This window comes from Esox lucius, chromosome 7, assembly GCF_011004845.1.
Source record: "Esox lucius isolate fEsoLuc1 chromosome 7, fEsoLuc1.pri, whole genome shotgun sequence".
In the NCBI taxonomy this organism is placed as follows: domain Eukaryota; kingdom Metazoa; phylum Chordata; class Actinopteri; order Esociformes; family Esocidae; genus Esox; species Esox lucius.
In genome coordinates, this window is record NC_047575.1 from 49,965,345 (window position 1) to 49,993,256 (window position 27,912).

The 27,912-nt window shown below is 47.3% G+C and overlaps 1 protein-coding gene across 1 annotated transcript; it reads left to right on the plus strand.

The window, feature by feature from the left end:
• The first annotated feature begins 627 nt into the window (after positions 1 to 627).
• angptl5 (angiopoietin-like 5) lies at positions 628 to 27,912 on the plus strand. The gene is made up of 9 exons (XM_029121009.1): positions 628 to 783; positions 3,448 to 3,622; positions 4,565 to 4,668; positions 14,019 to 14,112; positions 14,251 to 14,354; positions 14,514 to 14,634; positions 17,253 to 17,438; positions 26,584 to 26,997; positions 27,896 to 27,912. The coding sequence occupies exons 1-9, from the start codon at positions 715 to 717 to the stop codon at positions 27,910 to 27,912; spliced, it is 1,284 nt and encodes a 427-aa protein (XP_028976842.1). The 5' UTR covers positions 628 to 714.

Below are 27,912 nucleotides of genomic sequence, written 5' to 3' on the forward strand. Positions count from 1 at the left end.
GAGTTGAAGGGAAGGAGAGAGAGGGGGAGGGAGAGCAAGAAAGAGAGGGTAGGAGTTACATGAAAGAAAAGTAAAAATAGAGTGAGACAAAGGAAATGGGGGTTGAGGAATAAAGAGTGTCAGAGAGAGGGAGAGAGATTATGAGAGTGGGGGAGAAAAAACAACAGAGGGTGGACTAAAGGAGAGAGAGGAGAGACAGAGAGACAAACAGGATAGATGTTAGAAAGGAGATTCTGGTTGAGCTGGGTTCTGAGAGCTGATTCAGCTGTTTAGTATGGGGGAGTGGAACACTTCCTGGTCCTCGTTGGAGGAGGAACAGATTACAGGGAGCACACAGACAGAGAGAACCCAGACTACACACAGACACAGAGAGAACCCATGCTACACACAGACACACAGACAGAGAGAACCCAAGCTACACACAGACACAGAGAGAGAGAGAACCCAAGCTACACACAGACACACAGACAGAGAGAACCCAAGCTACACACAGACACACAAAGAGAACCCAGACTACCACACAGAGACACAGACAGAACGGATCAAACTACAACACAGACACACAGACAGAACGAACCAGAATACAACACAGACACACAGATATAACGGACCAGAATACAACACAGACACACACACAAAACGAACCAGACTACAGCACAGACACACAGACAGAACGGACCAGACTTCTCCAAGCTCTGAAGCTGTAGAGACAGGATGTGGCTGGAAGCTGTCCTGGTCCTGCTGTTGGCTCCTCACCTTCCACAGTCCCTCAGCATTTCAGAGGTAGATACTCAGATATTTTAACTCTTCACTTGTCAAGTTCTAAGATGTTTCCCCATGTTATTTTTACTGGGTAATCAAGTACTGAGAAGATTCTCTGTATTATTATTATGGTGTCATCAAGTCCCAAGATGTTTCCCCCATGTTATTTCTACTGTGTCATCAAGGTACTGAGGAGTTTCTCTGTGTTGTTATTATGATGTCATCAAGTACTGAGGAGTTACTCTGTGTTATTAATATGGTGTCATCAAGTACTGAGGAGTTTCTCTGTGTTGTTATTATGATGTCATCAAGTACTGAGGAGTTACTCTGTGTTATTAATATGGTGTCATCAAGTACTGAGGAGTTTCTCTGTGTTGTTATTATGGTGTCATCAAGTACTGAGGAGTTTCTCTGTGTTGTTATTATGATGTCATCAAATACTGAGGAGATTCTTTGTGTTATTATTATGGTGTCACCAAGTTTTGAGGAGATTCTCTGTGTTATTATTATGAAGTAATCAAATACTGAGGAGATTCTCTGTGTTTTTATTATGAAGTAATCAAATACTGAGGAGATTCTCTGTGTTACTATTATGGTGTCATCAAGTACTGAGGAGTTTCTCTGTTATTATGGTGTCCGAAATGCAATCATTTTATAATTTAGAAACAAAGTCAGAATAACTAAACCAAAACAGGTATTCCTCTCATATTTTTCTATTGACTGCTTAACCAATATGTAAGCACGCTAATGTGTCATTTTGTAATATGGATAAGTTATCCCTTTAACTCAAGTTAGTGTCAGGGTTTTGGACATATCTTTGGCCACTAGAGGCCCCATTGTATCTCTTGTTGGTTTTCAGTCTCTGTCATTATGTCCTATTGTTGTCACCTGTGCCTTGTTGCATGTTTGTGTATGTCACCCTTCTCCTGAGTAATTTGCTCAATGTTTCCAGTGCCATGACCAAGTCTAGGTCTATCCTTTGCTGTGCCTCATCTGGAGTCTATAGCTACCTTGTGAAACTGGTATGGTTCTTTTAGTTTTTTCTTGACTTTTGAGTAGCATTTTTGGAGTATTTTTGGAACATTTTGGATATTTCCAATGACAGTTTGGACATTCCTTTTCATCCAATAAAAGATTTGCAGACATTGCACAGAACTGCCATCTGGTTTTCTGCATTTGGGTTCACCGTTTTGATCTGTTCCAGTTCTCACACTTGTTCTAACCCTGTGTTTCTGACAGTTAGATTGGTAATTGAGAAGACTAATAGCTGGTATTCATAGAGACTCTTTAGCTGACTAGTTCATCTGATCTGAGAAGACAGGGTTAGGGTCAAGGCCAGGTTTGAAGGTTAAGGTTAGGGGTTTAAGGTCAATGATGCAGTCTAATAATAATAATAATAGAACATTATAATTATATAGCGCTTTTCAGGGACCTAAAGACACTGTACTATAGTGACATGGAACAGAAAACAAACAGAAACAATCGAAACACCATGAGAAAACAACAAAGATTGAGAGTGTGGGATTTGGCATGGCTATGGGTAGGTGATTTTGAACAGATGAGTCTTGAGGCGTTGCTGGAAGATGGGGATAGTCTCAGAGTCATGGATGGTTTTGGGAAGAGAGTTCCAGAGACAAGGAGCATCCCTTGAGAAACCTTTGAGCTTGGACTTAGGGATTATGAGGTGGCCTGCAGTACTGGAACGGAGTGTGTGTGTTGGTTTATATGGAACAAGAAGTTCAGAGAGGTAGGCAGGGGCAATATTGTTTAGGGCTTTATATGTCAATAGGAGGATCTTGTAGTCAATGCGTTGGGAGATAGGAAGCCAGTGTTACTCACAGAGGATAGGGGTGATATGCTGCCGGGACTTGGTGTGAGTCAGTAGTCTGGCCACAGAGTTTTGAACCATTTGGAGCTTATGGAGGGATGTATATTTGATGCCAGTGAGTAGGGAGTTGCAGTAGTTAAGATGGGATGTTATGAATGCATGTATTAGGGTTTCAGCAGCAGGACGGGAGAGGGAAGTTCTGAGTTTGGCCATGTTGCAGAGATGGAAGAATTAAGATTTTACAGTCTGTTTTACATGCTGATCAAAGGAGAGTGTAGAGTCCAGAATAACACCACGGTTACATGCGTGGGGGGGATGGAGAAACAACGGCGTCATCGATGCTGAGATTGAAAGTGCCAGTTTTGGTGAGGATGGATTTGGTTCCAATGAGTAGAAGTTCTGTTTAGCTTGAGGAAGTTGTCCTTCAACCATGCTTTTATTGCAGTCAGGCAGGATTCAATATGGGTCAGAGGTGGGTTGGTGAGAGATTTGGTGGCTAGATATATTTGTGTATTATCAGCATAGCAATGGAAAGGAAGGTTGAAGTGACAGAGGATTTGACCAAGGATGTAGATGATGAAGAGTAGGGGACCAAGTACTGAGCCCTGGGGGACACCTTGAGTGACTGTGGCTGAATCTGAGTCTAGGCCTTTGAGTGAGATGAAATGGGTTCGGTTAGTGAGATATGAATTGAGCCAGGCGAGATCAGACTGAAGAGGCTCATATAGATTATTTTTGAGGAGGTAGGCTTGGAGCTGTGCGGCATCAATTCTTTCAAGGGTTTTTGCCAGGAAGCGGAGGTTGGAGATGGGGCGGAAATACTTAAGGATGGTGTTGTCTATGTTCTGATTGGTCAGGAGCCAGATGGAAGCAGCATTACTCAGAACCAATCTGAGACATTGGCTGAGAATTTCCCAGAAACCTCTGCGAGAAGCCATAAGCCCCTGGGGGCGGGACAGGGTCGGGAGGGATGTACCATACCCTGTGATGTCACTGCCAAGATGCTACAAGAGGAGAAACACTCGCTGTGTGGTGAGCACTCTTTGTCAATATTATCAGTACCACTTAGTTCGTCATTTATTGTATGTTAATCTGACTGTATTCTGATGCAGGCGCAATTGAATCATGTCTTTATGTGTTTATGTGATTGCCAGCCTGATGTTATGTGTGTGTGTGTGTGTGTCTAGGCCAGCCTGATGTTGTGTGTGTGTCTAGGCCAGCCTGATGTTTTGTGTGTGTATGTGTGTCTAGGCCAGCCGGATGTTGTGTCTGTGTGTGTGTGTCTAGGCCAGCCTGATGTTGTGTGTGTGTGTGTCTAGGTCAGCTGATGTTGTGTGTGTGTGTCTAGGCCAGCCTGGTGTTGTGTGTGTGTGTGTGTCTCTAGGCCAGCCTGATGTTATGTGTGTGTGTGTGTGTTTCTAGGCCAGCCTGATGTTCTGTGTGTGTATGTGTGTGTGTATAGGCCAGCCTGATGTTGTGTGTGTATGTGTGTCTAGGCCAGCCTGGTGTTCTGTGTGTGTGTCTAGGCCAGCCTGATGTTCTGTGTGTGTGTGTGTTTCTAGGCCAGCCTTATGTTATGTGTGTGTGTGTGTGTGTTTCTAGACCAGCCTGATGTTATGTGTGTGTGTGTGTGTTTCTAGACCAGCCTGATGTTATGTGTGTGTGTGTGTTTCTAGGCCAGCCTGATGTAATGTGTGTGTGTGTGTGTGTGTGTGCGTGGGTGTTTCTAGGCCAGACTGATGTTCTGTGTGTGTGTGTGTTTCTAGGCCAGCCTTATGTTATGTGTGTGTGTGTGTGTGTTTCTAGACCAGCCTGATGTTATGTGTGTGTGTGTGTGTTTCTAGACCAGCCTGATGTTATGTGTGTGTGTGTGTTTCTAGGCCAGCCTGATGTAATGTGTGTGTGTGTGTGTGTGTGTGCGTGGGTGTTTCTAGGCCAGACTGATGTTCTGTGTGTGCATGTGTGGGTTTCTAGGCCAGCTGCAGCACTCTATTTCTTCCTATGGGAGGAGCACCAGGAAGCTGATCAGAGATATGATGGAAGAGCAACACAGAGCCCTGGAGTTCCTTACCAGCCAGGTAACATGCACACACACACACACACACACACACACATACACACAACAAACACATTTTATTGCATACTATTGTAATGTGCATGTAGAATCTCTTACAGATTGTTATCCAATTAGAATATTACTTAATTTATTGAGACTCATGAAATGTATTCAGACACAATATATACAGCCACTAGGACATTAGTTAATGTAAGGTATGATAAAGTATTTAGTGGAGATGTATTTAGAGTGGAGATGTATTTAGAAGTGGAGATGGGAGTACAGCACTTGATGTTTTGCACTTCATTATACAACACTTACATGTCTTCACATGTGTAATTAATTAAAGCAACTATTATTCTATTCAATGAGCTACTGAACAGTGATCTTGAACAGGGGAGACTTCAGGTCATTAGCCTTACCTGATGACGTCATATAGCCCTACCTGATGATGTCATATGGCCCTACCTGATGATGTAACTCTTTAGGTTGGTTTTGCAGATATGGATTAAACCTAGTCTAGGACTGAAAAATCAAGTTCTATAGAAAACTCAACTGATTAGGATGAATCTGTATCTGTAAAACCAGACCTTTGGCTCAGATGAGAAACATTATATACTAAATTACTTCGCAATGATTTGTGATGCCATCTGCTGTGTTTTAACAGGTGAATCAATATAATTTATGATGTCATCTGTGATTAATTAGGTACTTCACAGAATTCAAATTTACCAGCAAAATGTCCCCATCATTTTCCTTGTTTTGTTACCCTTGCAGAGATGTTTGGTTCCAAACGGGTTGTAGATTGTGTACAATTACACACAAACAAACACACACCCAGCAAGCTGACAGAGCAGTCTACAATGATTATAAAAAGTCTACACACTCCTGTTAAAATGTCAGGTTCTTGTGATGTAAAAGAATGAGACAAAGATAAATCCTGTCAGAACTTTTTCCATCTTTAACGTGACCTATAATGTGAACAATTCAATTGAAAAACTAACTGAAATCTTTGAGAAAAAATAAAAAACTCACAATAACCTGGTTGCATAGGTGTGCACACCCTTAAACTAATACTTTGTTGAAGCACCTTTTGATTTTATTACAGCACTCAGTCTTTTTGGGTAGGAGTCTATTAGCATGGCACATCTTGACGTGGCAATATTTGCCCACTCTTCTTTGCAAAAGCGCTCCAAATCTGTCAGATTGTGAGGACATCTCCTGTGCACAGGCCTCTTTAGATCACCCCACAGATGTTCAATTGGATTCAGGTCTGGGCTCTGGCTGGGCCATTCCAAAACGTTAATCATCTTCTGGTGAAGACATGCTTTTGTGGATTTGGATGTGTGCTTTGGGTCGTTGTCGGGCTGAAAGGTGAACTTCCTCTTCAGCTTTCTAACAGACGCCTGAAGGTTTTGTGCCAAAATTGCCTGGTATTTGGAACTGTTCATAATTCCCTCCACCCTGACTAAGGCCTTGGTTCCAGATGAAGAAAAACTGCCCCAAAGCATGATGCTGCCACCATCATGCTTCACTGTGGGTATGGTGTTCTTTGGGTGATGTGCAGTGTTGTTTCTGAGCCAAACATACCTTTTGGAATTATGGCCAAAAGGTTCAGATTTGGTTTCATCAGACCATAACACATTCTCCCACATGCTTTTGGGGGACTTAATGTTTGTTTTTGCAAACTTCAGCCGGTCTTGGATGTTTTTCTTTTTAAGAAAAGGCATCAGTCTTGCCACCCTACCCCATAGCCCATTCATATGAAGAATATGGAAGATTGTTGTCACATGTAGCACACAGCCAGTACTTGCCAGAAATTCCTGCAGTTCCTTTCATTTTGCTGTAGGCCTCTTGGAAGCCTCCCTGACCAGTTTTCTTCTCGTCTTTTCATCCATTTTGGAGGGACGTCCATCCATCCATCCATCCATCTTCTCCCGCTTTATCCGGGGCCGGGTCGCGGGGGCAGCAGTCTAAGCAGGGATGCCCTGACTTCCCTCTCCCCAGACACTTCCTCTAGCTCTTCCGGGGGGACACCGAGGCGTTCCCAGGCCAGCCGGGAGACATAGTCCCTCCAGCGTGTCCTAGGTCTTCCCCGGGGTCTCTTCCCGGTGGGACGGGACCGGAACACCTTCCCAGGAAGGCGTTCCGGAGGCATCCGAAAAAGATGCCCAAGCCACCTCAGCTGACCCCTCTCGATGTGGAGGAGCAGCAGCTCTACTCTGAGCTCCTCCCGGGTGACCGAGCTTCTCACCCTATCTCTAAGGGATCGCCCGGCCACCCTGCGGAGAAAGCTCATTTCGGCCGCCTGTATCCGGGATCTTGTCCTTTCGGTCATGACCCAAAGCTCATGACCATAGGTGAGAGTAGGAACGTAGATTGACTGGTAAATCGAGAGCTTCGCCTTGCGGCTCAGCTCTTTCTTCACCACGACAGACCGATACATCGACTGCATTACTGCAGAAGCTGCACCGATCCGTCTGTCAATCTCCCGTTCCATCCTTCCCTCACTCGTGAACAAGACCCCTAGATACTTAAACTCCTCCACTTGAGGCAGGCACTCTCCACCAACCTGAAGTGGGCAAGCCACCCTTTTCCGACTGAGGACCATGGCCTCAGATTTGGAGGTACTGATTTTCATCCCCACCGCTTCAACACTCGGCTGCAAACCGTCCCAGTGCATGCTGAAGGTCCTGGTTAGAAGGGGCCAACACTACAACATCATCTGCAAAGAGCAGAGACGAAATTGTGTGGTCCCCAAACCTGACACCCTCCGGCCCCTGGCTGCGCCTAGAAATTCTGTCCATAAAAATTACGAACAGAACCGGTGACAAAGGGCAGCCCTGCCGGAGTCCAACATGCACTGGGAACAAGTCTGACTTACTGCCGGCAATGCGGACCAAGCTCCTGCTTCGGTTGTACAGGGACCTGACAGCCCTTAGCAAAGGACCCAGGACCCCATATTCCCCAAGCACCCTCCACAAGATGCCGCGAGGGACACAGTCGAATGCTTTCTCCAAATCCACAAAACACATGTGGATTGGTTGGGCAAACTCCCATGAACCCTCCAACACCCGTAGAGGGTATAGAGCTGGTCCAGTGGTTCCACGGCCCGGACGAAAACCACACTGTTCCTCCTGAATCCGAGGTTCTACTATCGGCCGTATTCTCCTCTCCAGAAACCCTGGCATAGACTTTCCCGGGAGGCTGAGAAGTGTGATCCCCCTATAGTTGGAACACACCCTCCGGTCCCCCTTCTTAAAAAGAGGGACCACCACCCCGGTCTGCCATCCCAGAGGCACTGTCCCCGACCGCCACGCGATGTTGCACAGGCGTGTCAACCAAGACAGCCCCACAACATCCAGAGACTTGAGGTACTCAGGGCGGATGTCATCCACCCCCGGTGCCTTGCCACCGAGGAGTTTCTTGACCACCTCAGTGACCTTCAGCCCGGGTGATGGACGAGTCCACCTCTGAGCCCTCATCCTCTGCTTCCTCAATGGAAGACGTGTCAGCGGGATTGAGGAGATCCTCGAAGTACTCCTTCCACCGCCCGACGACATCCTCAGTTGAGGTCAACAGCTGCCCACCTCTACTGTAAACAGCGTTGGTAGGGCACTGTTTCCCGCTCTGAGGCGCCGGATGGTTTGCCAGAATCTCTTCGAGGCCAGCCCGATAGTCCGTCTCCATGGCCTCACCGAACTCCTCCCAGGCCCGAGTTTTTTGCCTCCACAACCACCCGTGCTGCAGGCCGCTTGGCCTGTCGGTACCCGTCAGCTGCCTCAGGAGTCCCACAAGCCAACCAGGGCCTGATAGGACTCCTTCTTCAGCTTGACGGCATCCCTTACTTCCGGTGTCCACCACCGGGTTCGGGGATTGCCGCCTCGACAGGCACCGGAGACCTTACGGCCACAGCTCCGAGCGGCCGCTTCGACAATGGCGGTGGAGAACATGGTCCACTCGGACTCAATATCTCCAACCTCCCTCGGGATCCAGTCGAAACTCTGCCGGAGGTGGGAGTTAAAGATCTCTCTGACAGGAGACTCGGCCAGACGTTCCCAGCAGACCCTTACAGTACGCTTGGGCCTGCCGAGTCTGTCCAGCTTTCCTCCCCCGCCATCGGATCCAACTCACCACCAGGTGGTGATCAGTTTGACAGCTCCGCCCCTCTCTTCACCCGAGTGTCCCAAGACATACGGCCGCAGGTCAGATGAGACGACAACAAAGTCGATCATCGACCTGCGGCCTAGGGTGTCCTGGTGCCACGTGCACTGATGGACACCCTTATGCTTGAACATGGTGTTCGTTATGGACAAACTGTGACTAGCACAGAAGTCCAATAATTGAACACCACTCGGGTTCAGATCCGGGGGGCCGTTCCTCCCAATCACGCCCCTCCAGGTGTCACTGTCGTTGCCCACGTGGGCGTTGAAGTCCCCCAGTAGAACAATAGAGTCCCCAGTCGGAGCACTTTCCAGCACCCCTCCCAGAGACTCCAAGAAGGTCGGGTACTCTGCACTGCCGTTCGGCCCGTAGGCACAAACAACAGTGAGAGACCTATCCCCGACCCGTAGGCGCAGGGAAACGACCCTCTCGTTCACCGGGGTAAACTCCAACACATGGCGGCAGAGCTGGGGAGCTATGAGCAAACCCACACCAGCCCGCCGCCTCTCACCATGGGCAACTCCAGAGTGGTGAAGAGTCCATCCTCTCTCAAGGAGTGTGGTTCCAGAGCCCAATCCGTGTGTAGAGGTGATCCCGATTACCTCTAATCGGAACCTCTCAACCTCACGCACCAACTCAGGCTCCTTCCCCGCCAGCGAGGTGACATTCCACGTCCCTAGAGCCAGTTTCCGTGTCCAGAGATCGGGTTGTCTAGGCCCCTGCCTTCGACTGCCGCCCGATCCTCTTCGCACCGGCCCCTTATGGTCCCTCCTGTGGGTGGTGAGCCCACGGGAGGGCGGCCCCACGTCGCCCGTTCGGGCTGAGCCCGGCCGGGCCCCATGGGGGAAGGCCCGGCCACCAGGCGCTCGCATACGAGCCCCAACCCCGGGCCTGGCTCCAGGGTGGGGCCCCGGCTGCGCCATACCGGGCGACGTCACGGTACTCAAAATGTTTTTCTTCATTAACGGGGTTTTGAACCGCTCTTAGTCTGACCCGTCGCCTAAGACCTGTTTGCCTTGGGAGACCCTACCAGGGGCATATAGCCCCAGACAACATAGCTCCTAGGGTCACTCGGGTACTTAAACCCCTCCACCACGTTAAGGTGGCAGTTCTTGGAGGGGGAGGGGGGTGGCAGTTCTTGGAGGGGGAGGGGGGTGGCAGTTCTTGGAGGGACGTCCAGTTCTTGGTAATGTCTCTGTTGTGCAACTGTGTTCCATGGTATATGGAATCTTTTTCCCCACATAAATCAGTATTTGATCATAGAATAAGAAAAACACCTCACTTTAATTACTTTACTAAAGTATATGGAACAAGAATGAATCACAAATGCAGCAATTTGGAGGAATATCCTTAATTATTTCTACATCTTTGCATATAGTACATTTTACTTTTGATAAACAATAAGTTCAAACAAAAATGAATTTACCTAAACACAAACAAACATCAACAAGTATAGTATAATCACTAGCTTCTATGTATTGTAGGAGCCAATGAGTGGTTTGTGTAACAACAAACCATCATTGAACAGTGCTGCACACATTGTGATGTTAGCTCCTCTCTGGCCTGGGACATGCATGGTTGCTCTCTATCCAATCAAATTTCTTCCCCTGCAGTGTGTTTTTGCCAGGTTGAATCCAGCTTCATCCACAAAGATTCCATCTCCATTACTCTCCAAAAAAACAGTAAATCCATAGTTTTACAGTGCTTTATGTGTAAATACCCTGTGTGGTTATTGAACAGACTTATCTTACCTGGATATATTGATACCAGAGTTCTTTCACACATTCGCCGTTTCTCTCAAAGGGCACAGTGTAAAACACTTGGGTCGGTTTTCAATTGAAACTGCAATCGACTGTGTTTGAATCGTCTAAATATTCTAACATAATTAACATCCATCCATCCATCATCTTCCGCTTATCCGGGGCCGGGTCGCGGGGGCAGCAGTCTAAGCAGGGATGCCCAGACTTCCCTCTCCCCAGACACTTCCTCTAGCTCTTCCGTGGGGACACCGAGGCGTTCCCAGGCCAGCCGGGAGACATAGTCCCTCCAACGTGTCCTAGGTCTTCCCCGGGGTCTCCTCCTGGTGGGACGGGACCGGAACACCTTCCCAGGAAGGCGTTCCGGAGGCATACGAAACAGATGCCCAAGCCACCTCAGCTGACCCCTCTCGATGTGGAGGAGCAGCGGCTCTACTCTGAGCTCCTCCCGGGTGACCGAGCTTCTCACCCTATCTCTAAGGGATCGCCCGGCCACCCTGCGGAGAAAGCTCATTTCGGCCGCCTGTATCCGGGATCTTGTCCTTTCGGTCATGACCCAAAGCTCATGACCATAGGTGAGAGTAGGAACGTAGATTGACTGGTAAATCGAGAGCTTCGCCTTGCGGCTCAGCTCTTTCTTCATCACGACAGACCGATACATTGACTGCATTACTGCAGAAGCTGCACCGATCCGTCTGTCAATCTCCCGTTCCATCCTTCCCTCACTCGTGAACAAGACCCCTAGATACTTAAACTCCTCCACTTGAGGCAGGCACTCTCCACTAACCTGAAGTGGGTAAGCCACCCTTTTCCGACTGAGGACCATGGCCTCAGATTTGGAGGTATTGATTTTCATCCCCACCGCTTCACACTCGGCTGCAAACCGTCCCAGTGCATGCTGAAGGACCTGGTTAGAAGGGGCCAACACGACAACATCATCTGCAAAGAGCATGGACGAAATTGTGTGGTCCCCAAACCTGACACCCTCCGGCCCCTGGCTGCGCCTAGAAATTCTGTCCATAAAAATTACGAACAGAACCGGCGACAAAGGGCAGCCCTGCCGGAGTCCAACATGCACTGGGAACATGTCTGACTTACTGCCGGCAATGCGGACCAAGCTCCTGCTTCGGTTGTACAGGGACCTGACAGCCCTTAGCAAAGGAACCAGGACCCCATATTCCCGTAGCACCCTCCACAAGATGCCGCGAGGGACACAGTCAAATGCCTTCTCCAAATCCACAAAACACATGTGGATTGGTTGGGCAAACTCCCATGAACCCTCCAACACCCCGAAGAGGGTATAGAGCTGGTCCAGTGTTCCACAGCCCGGACGAAAACCACACTGTTCCTCCTGAATCCGAGGTTCTACTATCGGCCGTATTCTCCTCTCCAGAACCCTGGCATAGACTTTCCCGGGGAGGCTGAGAAGTGTGATCCCACTATAGTTGGAACACACCCTCCGGACCCCCTTCTTAAAAAGAGGGACCACCACCCCGGTCTGCCATCCCAGAGGCACTGTCCCCGACCGCCACGCGATGTTGCACAGGCGTGTCAACCAAGACAGCCCCACAACATCCAGAGACTTGAGGTACTCAGGGCGGATCTCATCCACCCCCGGTGCCTTGCCACTGAGGAGTTTCTTGACCACCTCTGTGACTTCAGACCGGGTGATGGACGAGTCCACCTCTGAGCCCTCATCCTCTGCTTCCTCAATGGAAGACGTGACGGCGGGATTGAGGAGATCCTCAAAGTACTCCTTCCACCGCCCGACGACATCCTCAGTTGAGGTCAACAGCTGCCCACCTCTACTGTAAACAGCGTTGGTAGGGCACTGTTTCCCTCTCCTGAGGCGCCGGATGGTTTGCCAAAATCTCTTCGAGGTCAGCCGATAGTCCTTCTCCATGGCCTCACCGAACTCCTCCCAGGCCCGAGTTTTTGCCTCCACAACCACCCGGGCTGCAGCCCGCTTGGCCTGTCGGTACCCGTCAGCTGCCTCAGGAGTCCCACAAGCCAACCAGGCCTGATAGGACTCCTTCTTCAGCTTGACGGCATCCCTTACTTCCGGTGTCCACCACCGGGTTCGGGGATTGCCACCTCAACAGGCACCGGAGACCTTACGGCCACAGTTCAGAGCGGCCGCTTCGACAATGGCGGTGGAGAACATGGTCCACTCGGACTCAATATCTCCAGCCTCACTCGGGATCCAGTCAAAGCTCTGCCGGAGGTGGGAGTTAAAGATCTCTCTGACAGGAGACTCGGCCAGACGTTCCCAGCAGACCCTTACAGTACGCTTGGGCCTGCCGAGTCTGTCCAGCTTCCTCCCCCGCCATCGGATCCAACTCACCACCAGGTGGTGATCAGTTGACAGCTCCGCCCCTCTCTTCACCTGAGTGTCCAAGACATACGGCCGCAGGTCAGATGAGACGACAACAAAGTCGTTCATCGACCTGCGGCCTAGGGTGTCCTGGTGCCACGTGCACTGATGGACACCCTCATGCATGAACATGGTGTTCGTTATGGACAAACTGTGACTAGCTTCAGTTATTGGACTTCTGTGCATAATTAACATGTTCTAACAAATATCAAACATTTTCTTTATATTTCAATCTGGTTACTGCAGAAATGCACACCAGTTGCCATCATTCTATTTTGTGTTTTTAACCATTTTGAGAACAGTGTGTAAGCATTTTTAGAAAACATGTGCTGTGAATATATTGTTTTGTAGGTGGTTGAGTTTGAATAAGAAAAGAGTTCATGGATTTTGAGGAATGTGTTAATTGAATGCATTTTGTGTGAAAGCAATGAGAAATTATTCACAGTTTGGTTCCCATACACTTCCGTTTTGCTGACTGTGTGAAGAGTTTTGTTACTGTAACTTTTGTATTGTTCAATGTTTGTAAGCAATCTGCAATCTTGCAAACTGTAATCAGATTCACTTTCAATGATGGCAGGTGGTTAATGACTTCTATTTAACATGAGTTTGAATGTGATTGATTGATTCTGAACACAGCCACATCCTCAGTTATGAGAGGGTGTGCACACTTATGCAACCAGGTTATTGTAAGGTTTTTATTTGTTATTTTTCCCCCTAGAAGATTTCCGTTTGTTTTTCAATTGAATTGTTCACATTATGGGTCACAATAAAAGCGGTAAAAGTTCTGACATGATTTATCTTTGTCTCATTCTTTTACATCACAAAAACCTGACATTTTAACAGCGGTGTGTAGAATTTGTATAACCACTGTATGTATGTGTGTGTGTAGGTGACAGCAGTCTGTGTGTGTGTGTTGGTGACAGAGCAGTGTGTGTGTGTAGGTGACAGAAGTCTGTCTGTGTGTGTGTGTGTGTGTAGGTGACAGAGCTGTGTGTGTGTGTGTGTGTGTAGGTGACAGAGCTGTGTGTGTGTGTGTGTATGTGTGTAGGTGACAGCAGTCTATCTGTGTGTGTGTAGGTGACAGAGTTGATGACCAAGGTCCAGACTCTGAGCTCTGAGGTTCAACGGAGCAACAGTGAGATGTTCTCTATCAAGCCTGTACAGTCACACGGTAACTGCTCCCATGGTAACAAACAAAATGGTGATTGGGGAAACATGTGGGCCGAACAAAAATAAGTCTGCCGTAGGATACCAAATAGTTTAAAGCTCTTTGTAATATCTCAGATAGCATTAGACTGTGTGTTTTCAGGACGTGACTGCAGTGACATTAAAGAGACTCTGGGCTCCATTGTCCCCAAGACTCCTAGTGGCATCTACATCATCCACCCTGACAACTCTGACACTCCCTTTGAGGTTAACACACATCATCTACTCATTCTACACACATCATCTACTCATTCTACTCACATAATCTGCTTTGATATTACAACAGCATTCAGTGTCTCTAATTTTCAATGTGAGCATCTGAAATTCTAAATAGTCCAGGGAACTTTCTGCGATGTGTTGACACAGGTGTTCTGTGAAATGGACTATATGGGGGGTGGTTGGACAGTGATGCAGCGGAGGACAGACGGCCAGACAGACTTCAGCCGACCCTGGACTGACTACTCAGACGGCTTCGGACACCTACCAGGTAACACACACACAGCTTCAGACACCTACCAGGTAACACACACAGCTTCGGACACCTACCAGGTAACACACACACAGCTTCAGACACCTACAGGTTAACACACACACAGCTTCAGACACCTACCAGTTAACACACACACAGCTTCAGACACCTACCAGGTAACACACACACAGCCTCAGACACCTACAGGTTAACACACACACCGCTTCAGACACCTACAGGTTAACACACACACAGCTTTAGACACCTACAGGTTAACACACACACAGCTTCAGACACCTACCAGTTAACACACACACAGCTTCAGACACCTACCAGGTAACACACACACAGCTTCAGATACCTACCAGGTAACACACACACAGCTTCAGACACCTACCAGGTAACACACACACAGCTTCAGACACCTACCAGGTAACACACACACAGCTTCAGACACCTACCAGGTAACACACACAGCTTCGGACACCTACCAGGTAACACACACACAGCTTCAGACACCTACCAGGTAACACACACAGCTTCGGACACCTACCAGGTAACACACACACAGCTTCAGACACCTACCAGGTAACACACACACAGCTTCAGACACCTACAGGTTAACACACACACAGCTTCAGACACCTACCAGGTAACACACACACAGCTTCAGACACCTACAGGTTAACACACACACAGCTTCAGACACCTACCAGTTAACACACACACAGCTTCAGACACCTACCAGGTAACACACACACAGCCTCAGACACCTACAGGTTAACACACACACAGCTTCAGACACCTACAGGTTAACACACACACAGCTTTAGACACCTACAGGTTAACACACTAACGGGCTTCAGACACCTACCAGTTAACACACACACAGCTTCAGACACCTACCAGGTAACACACACACAGCTTCAGATACCTACCAGGTAACACACACACAGCTTCAGACACCTACCAGGTAACACACACACAGCTTCAGACACCTACCAGGTAACACACACACAGCTTCAGACACCTACCAGGTAACACACACACAGCTTCAGACACCTACCAGGTAACACACACACAGCTTCAGACACCTACAGGTTAACACACAGCTTCAGACACCTACCAGGTAACACACACACAGCTTCAGACACCTACCAGGTAACACACACACAGCTTCAGACACCTACCAGTTAACACACACACAGCTTCAGACACCTACCAGTTAACACACACACAGCTTCAGACACCTACAGGTTAACACACACACAGCTTCAGACACCTACCAGGTAACACACACACAGCTTCAGACACCTACAGGTTAACACACACACAGCTTCAGACACCTACCAGTTAACACACACACAGCTTCAGACACCTACCAGGTAACACACACACAGCCTCAGACACCTACAGGTTAACACACACACAGCTTCAGACACCTACAGGTTAACACACACACAGCTTTAGACACCTACAGGTTAACACACACACAGCTTCAGACACCTACCAGTTAACACACACACAGCTTCAGACACCTACCAGGTAACACACACACAGCTTCAGATACCTACCAGGTAACACACACACAGCTTCAGACACCTACCAGGTAACACACACACAGCTTCAGACACCTACCAGGTAACACACACACAGCTTCAGACACCTACCAGGTAACACACACACAGCTTCAGACACCTACCAGGTAACACACACACAGCTTCAGACACCTACAGGTTAACACACAGCTTCAGACACCTACCAGGTAACACACACACAGCTTCAGACACCTACCAGGTAACACACACACAGCTTCAGACACCTACCAGTTAACACACACACAGCTTCAGACACCTACCAGGTAACACACACACAGCTTCAGATACCTACCAGGTAACACACACACGGCTTCAAATACCTACCAGGTAACACACACACGGCTTCGGACACCTACCAGGTAACACACACACAGCTTCGGACACCTACCAGGTAACACACACACAGCAATATTCTTCAATATTCCACAGATTTTCAATGCTGTTTAAGTCAGCGGACTGTGATGGCCATTCCAATTCCTTCTGCTTGCGTCTCTTGAGGTAGTCCATGTAGGATTTCGAGGTACGTTTAGGATCCTTACCTGTTGTTGAAGCCATCCTCTTTTAAGCTTCAGCTTTTTTACAGTGTGATATTTGCTTCCAGAATTTGCTGTTATTTAGTGGAATCCATTCTTCCATTCTGAGGAAAATGTGCGTGTTTTTACGGGAACACTGTCTGGGTCTGGGGAAAATGTGTGTATTTTTAGGGAAACACTGTCTGAGTCTGAGGAAAGTGTTTGTGTTTTTAGGAGAACACTGTCTGGGTCTGGGGAAAGTGTTTGTGTTTTTAGAGGAACACTGTCTGGGTCTGGGGAAAATTTGTGTATTTTTAGGGAAACACTGTCTGGGTCTGAGGATAGTGTTTGTGTTTTTAGGAGAACACTGTCTGGCTCTGAGGAAAGTGTTTGTTTTTAGGGGAACACTGGCTGGGTCTGAGGAAAGTGTTTGTGTTTTTAGGGGAACACTGGCTGGGTCTGAGGAAGGTGTGTTTGTTTTTAGGAGAACACTGTCTGAGTCTGAGGAAAGTGTGTGTTTTTTTAGGGGAACACTGGCTGGGTCTGAGGAAGGTGTTTCATGTCCTCAACCAGAAGGAGGCTCGCTTTCAGCTACATATCGCTCTGGTCTCCGAAGACGACACTTCTGCATACGCATCATACGATGACTTCCGCCTCGACAATGAGACAAACTTCTACAGCATCCACCTGGGAAGATACGCTGGCAGCGCAGGTATGTACTGGCACACTTCCGCCTCGACAATGAGACAAACTTCTACAGCATCCACCTGGGAAGATATGCTGGCAGCACAGGTACATACTGGCACACTTCCGCCTCGACAATGAGACAAACTTCTACAGCATTCACCTGGGAAGATATGCTGGCAGCGCAGGTACGTACTGGCACACTTCCGCCTCGACAATGAGACAAACTTCTACAGCATCCACCTGGGAAGATACGCTGGCAGCGCAGGTATGTACTGGCACACTTCCGCCTCGACAATGAGACAAACTTCTACAGCATCCACCTGGGAAGATATGCTGGCAGCGCAGGTACATACTGGCACACTTCCGCCTCGACAATGAGACAAACTTCTACAGCATCCACCTGGGAAGATATGCTGGCAGCGCAGGTATGTACTGGCACACTTCCGCCTCGACAATGAGACAAACTTCTACAGCATCCACCTGGGAAGATATGCTGGCAGCGCAGGTATGTACTGGCACACTTCCGCCTCGACAATGAGACAAACTTCTACAGCATCCACCTGGGAAGATATGCTGGCAGCACAGGTATGTACTGGCACAGACACACACCGAAAGATGACTCATCAGACCATATACATTTTGTCCATTGCTCAGGGGTCAAGGCTTTGTGCTCACCAAGTTATCCATCTTTGTGCATTAGCCTTAGATACAAGCAATTTCTCAAGGGCAGCCCTGCCATGAATTCAAGCTTTGTGAATCTCACAACGTAATTTTTTTTACAGTCTGACACAGTGGTACTGATAAAATTCTGTGGGAATTTCTGAGTCTTTCGGGTGTCTGTCCTTCGGTCAGTGAAGACTTGCGACCGCAGTTCCTCTTTACAATGTGTCCACGTTCAGCATCTACTGTCATGATTTTGGAGACTGTTCCTCTTTACAGTGTGTCCATGTTCAGCATCTACTGTCATGATTTTGCAGACTCTTCCTCTTTACAGTGTGTCCATGTTCAGCATCTACTGTCATGATTTTGGAGACTGTTCCTCTTTACAGTGTGTCCACGTTCAGCATCTACTGTCATGATTTTGGAGACTGTTCCACTTTACAGTGTGTTCATTTTCAGCATCTACTGTCACGATTTTGGAGACTGTTCCTCTTTACAGTGTGTCCACGTTCAGCATCTACTGTCATGATTTTGGAGACTGTTCCTCTTTACAGTGTGTCCACGTTCAGCATCTACTGTCATGATTTTGCAGACTCTTCCTCTTTACAGTGTGTCCATGTTCAGCATCTACTGTCATGATTTTGGAGACTGTTCCTCTTTACAGTGTGTCCACGTTCAGCATCTACTGTCATGATTTTGGAGACTGTTCCACTTTACAGTGTCCATGTTCAGCATCTACTGTCATGATTTTGGAGACTGTTCCTCTTGACACATTTAATAATTTAGCTGTTTTTGTTACCGACGCACCTGCAATTTGAGCACTGACTATCTGGTCTCTTTGGAACTCTGTTAGTTGCCTTGTACTTTCATTGTGTTATGAATGGGGAAAGGGAGAGGGGGAGAGGCTGGTTCCAATCGTGGAGCAGACGGTTTATAAGGGAGACGAACTCCCAGTAGGGCAAGGTGAAGAACGGTCGTACAGGCTAGGGTCAGAATCACGAGATATGAAACAATCCAAAATCACAGGGCTAGAGACGAAGTCGAGGAGCAGATCAGGCGATGGTCAAAACATGAGAATCGATATCGGGATAATACTAGGCAACGGCGAAAACAGAAGGCTCAGTAATGAATGACGGACTGACAATGGGGCCTGGGCACAGGGGCCTCAGGCCATAAATCACCTGTAGGTCCCTAACGGACAGAAGGCCCCTGGGATAATCTACTGTGAATACAAAATCTAGAAAGACAGACCGATAGCGCTTGAATAAGTGAGCACTTCAGCCCTTCAACTGCCCCCTAACTACCAGGTCCCCTTGCCTCAACCCACACCAGACCAGGGTCCCCCGACCAGGACTCCTCCACAAACTATACTTAGGCCCCTCCTCCACAGCCTATACCAGAGTCCTTCCATAACCTATACACGGCCCTGACACAACCAATACCTGGGCATCTAACTACCAGCTTTCATGTGTCTTGGCATGCTCTTCACCAGTCTGTCACATTGCTGACTGCGTGACTTTATGCCACTCCTGGCACAAAAATTCAAGTATCTCAGCTTTGTTTGATGGCTTGTGACCATCCATCTTCCTCTTGATCAAATTCCAGAGGTTTTCAATGGGGTTCAGGTCTGGAGATTAGGTTGGCCATGACAGGGTCTTGATCTGGTGGTCCTCCATCCACACCTTGATTGACCAGGCTGTGTGGCATGGAGCATTGTCCGGCTGGAAAAACAAATAATCAGAGTTGGGGAACATTGTCAGAGCAGAAGGAAGCAGGTGTTCTTCCAGGATAACCTTGTACTAGGCTAGATTCATGCGTCCTTCACAAAGACAAATCTGCCCCATTCCAGCCTTGCTGAAGCATCCCTGATCATCACCAATCCTCCACCAGATTTCACAGTGGGTGCGAGACACTGTAGCTTGTAGGCGTCTCCAGGTCTCCATCTAACCACTAGATGACCAGGTGTTGGGCAAAGCTGAAAATGTGACTTGTCAGAGAAGATGACCTTACTCAATTCCTCTACGGTCCAATCCTTATGGTCTTTTGCAAACTTCAACCTGGCTCTTCTTTGCTTCTAATTGACCTTCTAAGGTCTTTTTTCTAGCTCTGCACGACTTCTGCCCTGCCCCTAGGGAGCCTGTTTCTAACCGTCCTCGCCGTGCACTTCACCCCAGCTGCTGTTTGCCATTCTTTTTGTAGGTCACTTGATGTCATCCTACGGCTGTTGAGTGACATTCAGTGAGTTGACGGTCATCTTGAGCAGTGGACATTTTCGCCCTCTGCCAGTCTGTTGCTTGGTTTTCACCAATGTCTGTTGCTTGACCTTGTTCTTATGAACCACCATCTTTGAAATGTTCAGGATGGAAGCAACCTGATGCTCACTGTATCCCTCTGCCAGTTAAGCCAGAATTGAACCCTTCCCTTCCTCATTCAAAGCTTTTCTTTTCAACTCTTTTGTCATGCTGAATAGTTATTTTTTGTATTGAAATTACATTTGAGGTACTACTTGTTCTGTTTTTGCCATCCAGCTGGTCCTATTGCAAGAGGATAGTGATGACCAAAGCAGTGGTTTTTATACTTTTCCTCGTAAAATTATATTTGGTTCAGGTGATCACCTAATCAGTACCTCAATAGTAAAATGAGGTGTGCCTGTGTTGGAATTTAACAGACACTGGAATGGAATGGCTCCCATACTTGTAGAGATGCTGATTTAAGAACAATTAGGAGTGGTCTCTTAATTATTTCCAGAGCTGTATATTGATTATTATTATCAGTGTTTAGAGTTATGTTATAGGAGTTGCAGATGTATTCTCTGATTGTTCTCAGCCTCACTTGTGAGTCGTTTGAATAAAACAAAGCATTTGCTAAATCACTTCTAGTTGTGAACCTCAATAGATGTTGGAGATGTTTTTGAAAAATCTCCTCAGTAGGTCTCTAAGGTCATGCCCCTCCCCTCTCAGACTCAACAGACAGACCCCAGGGGGGCTTGAACCTCTGCCCCTCTCCCCTCAGACTCAACAGACAGACCCCAGGGGGGCTTGAACCTCTGCCCCTCTCCCCTCAGACTCAACAGATAGACCCCAGGGGGGCTTGAACCTCTGCCCCTCTCCCCTCAGACTCAACAGATAGACCCCAGGGGGGCTTGAACCTCTGCCCCTCTCCCCTCAGACTCAACAGATAGACCCCAGGGGGGCTTGAACCTCTGCCCCTCTCCCCTCAGACTCAACAGATAGACCCCAGGGGGGCTTGAACCTCTGCCCCTCTCCCCTCAGACTCAACAGATAGACCCCAGGGGGGCTTGAACCTCTGCCCCATCCCCCTCAGACTCAACAGACAGACCCCAGGGGGGCTTGAACCTCTGCCCCTCTCCCCTCAGACTCAACATATAGACCCCAGGGGGGCTTGAACCTCTGCCCCACTCCGCTCAGACTCAACAGACAGACCCCAGGGGGGCTTGAACGTCTGCCCCTCTCCCCTCAGGCTCAACAGATAGACCCCCGGGGGCCTTGCCCCTCTCCCCTCAGACTCAACAGACAGACCCCAGGGGGGCTTGAACCTCTGCCCCTCTCCCCTCAGGCTCAACAGACAGACCCCAGGGGGGCTTGAACCTCTGCCCCTCTCCCCTCAGGCTCAACAGATAGACCCCAGGGGGGCTTGAACCTCTGCCCCTCTCCCCTCAGGCTCAACAGACAGACCCCAGGGGGGCTTGAACCTCTGCCCCTCTCCCCTCAGGCTCAACAGCTGCCCTTTAAGCCCACTGGTGCCCGCAAGTCATTTACTTAAACACACATCATAGAAGCTGACAGGCCCAACGTCTGTTCCGCTGCCAGCATATATCTGGAGAGAGCTGTCATTTCGACCGATGCCCTTCTAAATGTCTGTGCATTGTCTGGTTGTGTCCCTGCTTTAAGCTATTCCAAAGCCAAGCACCGAAAGATACGATGGCCTTGAACACTGTCCGCTCGCTGGAGCTAAAAGGTGACCGCGGGCAGAGCTACTCTCAGAGACAACATCTCCCAGTGACAGCAATTGTTGAGAGATAAGAAATGTTCTACTTTATGTTAATTTCCAGTGAGCGGGCAGTGACGGAGTTTGGCGACTACCAACAGCATGGCAGATGTTCTCTGCATCTTGAAGTCCCTTCTCTTATCCATTAGCTATCTAAAACTCACTCGCTAACAGCTCGCCAGAGATTGAGCGATTAGCAAGTTGATTGGGTGGAAAGTGTGCATGTAGGGTTAGGCAGCGTTTTGCTTTGATGCTCTCAGCCAAGACGCAAGGAGAGCTGAAATTTCAGACATTACATTTTTTTTCTTCTTAAATCATGTTTTTTACCTAGCTTTTCCCGAGACTGTTCTAAGTTTTTTGTAAGCTTCATTCTTAATCTTCAGGTTTTAACCACTTATTTTGTTGTCCTTTTTTTCTACTAATTTATTAGTTACATTTATTTATTAATGACATATACAGTTTTTTAATGAATTGCATTTCAATTTAAAATGTACTGTCTAAGATTAGGAAATGTTACCTTGGTTACACTGAGGTGCGTGTAACAGATGATAGCGGTCGTAAAGAAAACATCATTTTATACTTCAACTTGTTAGTTGACACACTCATCCTTATGAAGAAGTGGCTTATGAAGAAAAGAACAATCGACAACAGATTTTAGGAAGAAACCTAGAGAGGACCCAGGCTCAGAGGGGTGACCAGTCCTCTTCTGGCTGTGCCGGGTGAGATATTAAGAGTCCAATTGGAATAATAAATACATTTCTCTGGGCTAAATCCAGAGTCTATTTGATTTTAGACTAGGTCAGAAGTATGACCAGGTGGACAAGGACAGGGACAGCAATGGGCCCCCCAAACCAGGTAATCCGCAGGTGTGGACCAGGACCTCATCTCCTCCTAAAATTTTAAACTGGAGGAGACTGAAAAAAAGTTAGTAGTGCATTCCTCATATCCCCCAGCACAATAATATAGCAGCGTAACACCTTGGAACTGAGACGGGGGGGTCCGGTGACACTGGTGACACTAAGTGATGCATTTCGCGCAGCAGTAACAACAAATGGTTCCCGCACTGCCGGTCTGCATTGGGCCGGATTCACTGTCTGACTCCGCCTACAAGGATAGTGCACTCTGTGTTTCTCAATGCGTGCATTCAAACAGTAGCGCAAGGAGCTCAATAACCTTAAAAATACCATAGTACTGCGCCAGATAATATATACAGTGGGGGAGAACAAGTATTTGATACACTGCCGATTCTGCAGGTTTTCCTACTTACAAAGCATGTAGAGGTCTGTAATTTTTATCATTGGTACACTTCAACTGTGAGAGACGGAATCTAAAACAAAAATCCAGAAAATCACATTGTATTATTTTTAAACAATTAATTTGCATTTTATTGCATGACATAAGTATTCCAGCTCTCACAGACCTGTTAGTTTTTCTTTAAGAAGCCATCCTGTTCTCCACTCATTACCTGTATTAACTGCACCTGTTTGAAATCGTTACCTGTATAAAAGACACACACTCAATCAAACAGACTCCAACCTCTCCACAATGGCCAAGACCAGAGAGCTGTGTAAGGACATCAGGGATACAATTGTGGACCCGCACAAGGCTGGGATGGGCTACAGGACAATAGGCAAGCAGCTTGGTGAGAAGGCAACAACTGTTAGTGCAATTCAAGATGACGGTCAATCTCCCTCGGCCTGGGGCTCCATGCAAGAGCTCACCTTGTGGGGCATCAATGATCATGAAGAAGGTGAGGGATCAGCCCAGAACTACACGGCAGGACCTGGTCAATGACCTGAAGAGAGTTGGAACCACAGTCTCAAAGAAAACCATTAGTAACACACTACGCCGTCATGGATTAAAATCCTGCAGCGCACGCAAGGTCCCCCTGCTCAAGCCAGTGCATGTCCAGGCCCGTCTGAAGTTTGCCAATGACCATCTGGATTATCCAGAGGAGGAATGGGAGAAGGTCATGTGGTCTGATGAGACAAAAATAAAGCTTTTTGGTATAAAAAGTACAACCCCAAGAACACCATCCCAACCGTGAAGCATGGAGGTGGAAACATCATTCTTTGGGAATGCTTTTCTGCAAAGGGGACAGGACGACTGCACCGTATTGAGGGGAGGATGGATGGGGCCATACAGGTGCTGGTCATAAAATTAGAATATCATCAAAAAGTTGATTTATTTCAGTAATTCCATTCAAAACGTGAAACTTGTATAATGTATACATTCATTCCACACAGACTGATATATTTCAAGTGTTTATTTCTTTTAATTTTGATGATTATAACTGACAACTAATGAAAAACCCAAATTCACTATCTCAGAAAATTAGAATATTGTGAAAAGGTCCAATATTGAAGACACCTGGTGCCACACTCTAATCAGCAAATTAACCCAAAACACCTGCAAAGGCCTTTAAATGGTCTCTCAGTCTAGTTCTGTAGTCAACACAATCATGGGGAAGATTGCTGACTTGACAGCTGTCAAAAAGACTACCATTGACACCTTGCACAAGGAGGGCAAGACACAAAAGGTCATAGCTAAAGAGGCTGGCTGTTCACAGAGCTCTGTGTCCAAGCACATTAATAGAGAGGTAAAGGGAAGGAAAAGATGTGGTAGAAGAAAGTGTACAAGCAATAGGGATAACCGCACCCTGGAGAGGATTGTGAAACAAATCCCATTCAAAAATGTGGGGGAGATTCACAAAGAGTGGACTGCAGCTGGAGTCACTGCTTCAAGACCCACCACGCACAGACGTATGCAAGACATGGGTTTCAGCTGTCGCATTCCTTCTGTCAAGCCACTCTTGAACAAGACACAGCGTCAGAAGCATCTCGCCTGGGCTAAAGACAAAAAGGACTGGACTGCTGCTGAGTTATGTTCTCTGATGAAAGTACATTTCGCATTTCCTCTGGAAATCAAGGTCTCAGAGTCTGGAGGAAGCGAGGAGAGGCACAGAATCCACGTTGCTTGAAGTCCAGTGTAAAGTTTCCACAGTCAATGATGGTTTGGGGTGCCATGTCATCTGCTGGTGTTGGTCCACTGTGTTTTCTGAGGTCCATGGTCAATGCAGCCATCTACCAGGAAGTTTTAGAGCACTTCATGCTTCCTGCTGCTGACCAACTTTATAGTGATGCAGATTTCATTTTCCAACAGGACTTGGCACCTGCACACAGTGCCAAAGCTACCAGTACCTGGTTTAAGGACCATGGTATCCCTGTTCTTAATTGGCCTGCAAACTCCCCTGACCTTAACCCTATAGAAAATCTATGGGGTATTGTGAAGAGGAAGATGCGATACGCCAGACCCAACAATGCAGAAGAGCTGAAAGCCACTATCAGAGCAACCTGGGCTATCATAACACCTGAGCAGTGCCACAGACTGATCGACTCCATGCCACGCCGCATTGCTGCAGTAATTCAGGCAAAAGAAGCCCCAACTAAGTATTGAGTGCTGTACATGCTCATACTTTTCATGTTCATACTTTTCAGTTGACCAACATTTCTAAAAATATTTTTTTTGTATTGGTCTTAAGTAATATTCTGATTTTCTGAGATACTGAATTTGGGATTTTCATTAGTTGTCAGTTATAATCACCACTTAAAAGAAATAAACATTTGAAATATATCAGTCTGTGTGTAATGAATTAATATAATACACAAGTTTCACTTTTTGAATGGAATTACTGAAATAAATCAACTTTTTGATGATATTCTAATGTTATGACCAGCACCTGTATATCGCGAGATCTTGACCAACAATCTCCTTCCCTCAGTAAGAGCATTGAAGATGGGTCATGGCTGGGTCTTCCAGCATGACAACGACCCGAAACACACAGCCAGGGCAACTAAGGAGTGGCTCCGTAAGAAGCATCTCAAGGTCCTGGAGTGGCCTAGCCAGTCTCCAGACTTGAACCCAATAGAAAATCTTTGGAGGGAGCTGAAAGTCTGTATTGCCCAGCGACAGCCCTGAAACCTGAAGGATCTGGAGAAGGTCTGTATGGAGTAGTGGGCCAAAATCCCAGCTGCAGTGTGTGCAAACCTGGTCAAGAACTACAAGAAACGTATGATCTCTGTAATTGCAAACAAAGGTTTCTGTACCAAATATTAAGTTCTGCTTTACTGATGTATCAAATACTTATGTCATGCAATAAAATGCAAAGTAATTACAATGTGATTTTCTGGATTTTTGTTTTAGATTCCATCACTCACAGTTGAAGAGTACCTATGATAAATGCTTTGTAAGTGGGAAAACCTGCAAAATCAGCAGTGTATCAAATACTTGTTCTCCCCACTGTATACCAAGCAAATGCAATGTCTCTAACAAAGCGTTATTGTCAGGATTTTTGTAGTTTTTCCTTTTTTGCAGTGGCGGCAATGATTTTGCTGTGACAGAGCACTACAGTAAAAAAGAAAGCAAGGCATTTAAGAAAAGCCTTTTGAATGTAATATACAAAAGATTCTTTAAATTCCAGTTTCTCTTCTCACCCCTGTCAGGTGATGCATTCCGAGGTTACGACCAGGACCAGAATCAGGATACCGCTCCATTCAGCACCTTAGACGTGGACAACGACGGCTGTTCCCCGTTCTGTTCCCTGGACAACCAGACGGTGGAGAGTTGTAGCCTCCAGAACCGCGGCAGTGGGTGGTGGTTTAACCAGTGTGGACTGGCCAACCTCAACGGGTCCCCACAGGACCTGTTGAGGAGCAGGAGAGACACAGAGCAGATTGGGGCCGAGAAGGGGAGGAGCGAGAGAAATAATGGGAGGATAGGGGAGGAGGAGAAGAGGAGTGGGCGAGGGATAGAGAGTGGGGGAGAGGTGGAGCAGACCGGGGTAAAGAAAAGGACTATTGAGGGAGAGAAGGAGAGTAGTTGGGGTGTGGAGGAGAGCACCGGGGCAGAGGAGAGGAGTGGGGGAGAGGAGAGAAGTGGAGGAGAGAAGGAGAGGAGTGGTGGAGAGAAGGAGAGGACTGGAGGAGAGAAGGAGAGGAGTGGAGGAGAGAAGGAGAGGAGTGGGGGAGAGAAGGAGAGGAGTGGGGGAGAGAAGGAAAGGAGTGGAGGAGAGAAGGAGAGGAGTGGAGGAGAGAAGGAGAGGAGTGGGGGAGAGAAGTGGAGGGGCCAGGTAGTTAATGGGAGGAGTCATCTCCATTGGGACACTTGGACACAGAATGGAGTCCCTCACTTCATCAAATCAGTTACCATGGAGATTAGAAGAATACCCACCAACGAGTAGGCTTCTTAAACCTCGGGAACCTTGTTTCAAGCTACCACAGTAGCTGGAGACCACAGTCTGACTAATAAAAACATTCAAAAGCTACCTCGTTTGATCTTTTTATTTAACAGTTAAATAAACCATGTAATAGAGCTAGTGAAATGGTTAAAGATAAAACCTGGGTTCATTCTATAGAAAGCGAAATTCACTTTCATTTATTTAGTAAGCAATTCTGCTGAAATGTCCTGTTTATATTACTTCACTCTAGTACTGTAAACTCAGTCATTACCAGACTTGCTCTCTGGACTTGTTGGCTCTGGAGCTCCGGTTTCCACTGAGCTAGGAGTGACTGATTTAGTTTTCATGCCACTAACTAGGGATACCCTCTGGGCCTTCTAGAAATAAGATAAGCTGATCTCCCCTAATTTAGATCATTGAGGAGTTAATCAATGTTAAGTGAATGTGTTTCCATTTATTAATTTAGGTATTTTGATTCATCAATTTAGACCATTTTTGGAGGGGGAATCTTAATTTTATGTAAATGTTTTATTATATTGCGCTTTAAATTGTATTTCCTTTGTACATCCTGTTCACAGGACTACCATGTACATGA

Bases quoted from the DNA above. Each gene is read 5' to 3' on its own strand.
- angptl5 (XM_029121009.1), top strand. From the start codon at position 715: ATGTGGCTGGAAGCTGTCCTGGTCCTGCTGTTGGCTCCTCACCTTCCA. The intron at 14,113-14,250 runs GTAACTGCTCCC...GTGTGTTTTCAG, and splicing joins CAAGCCTGTACAGTCACACG to GACGTGACTGCAGTGACATT. The intron at 14,355-14,513 runs GTTAACACACAT...GTGTTGACACAG, and splicing joins ACTCTGACACTCCCTTTGAG to GTGTTCTGTGAAATGGACTA.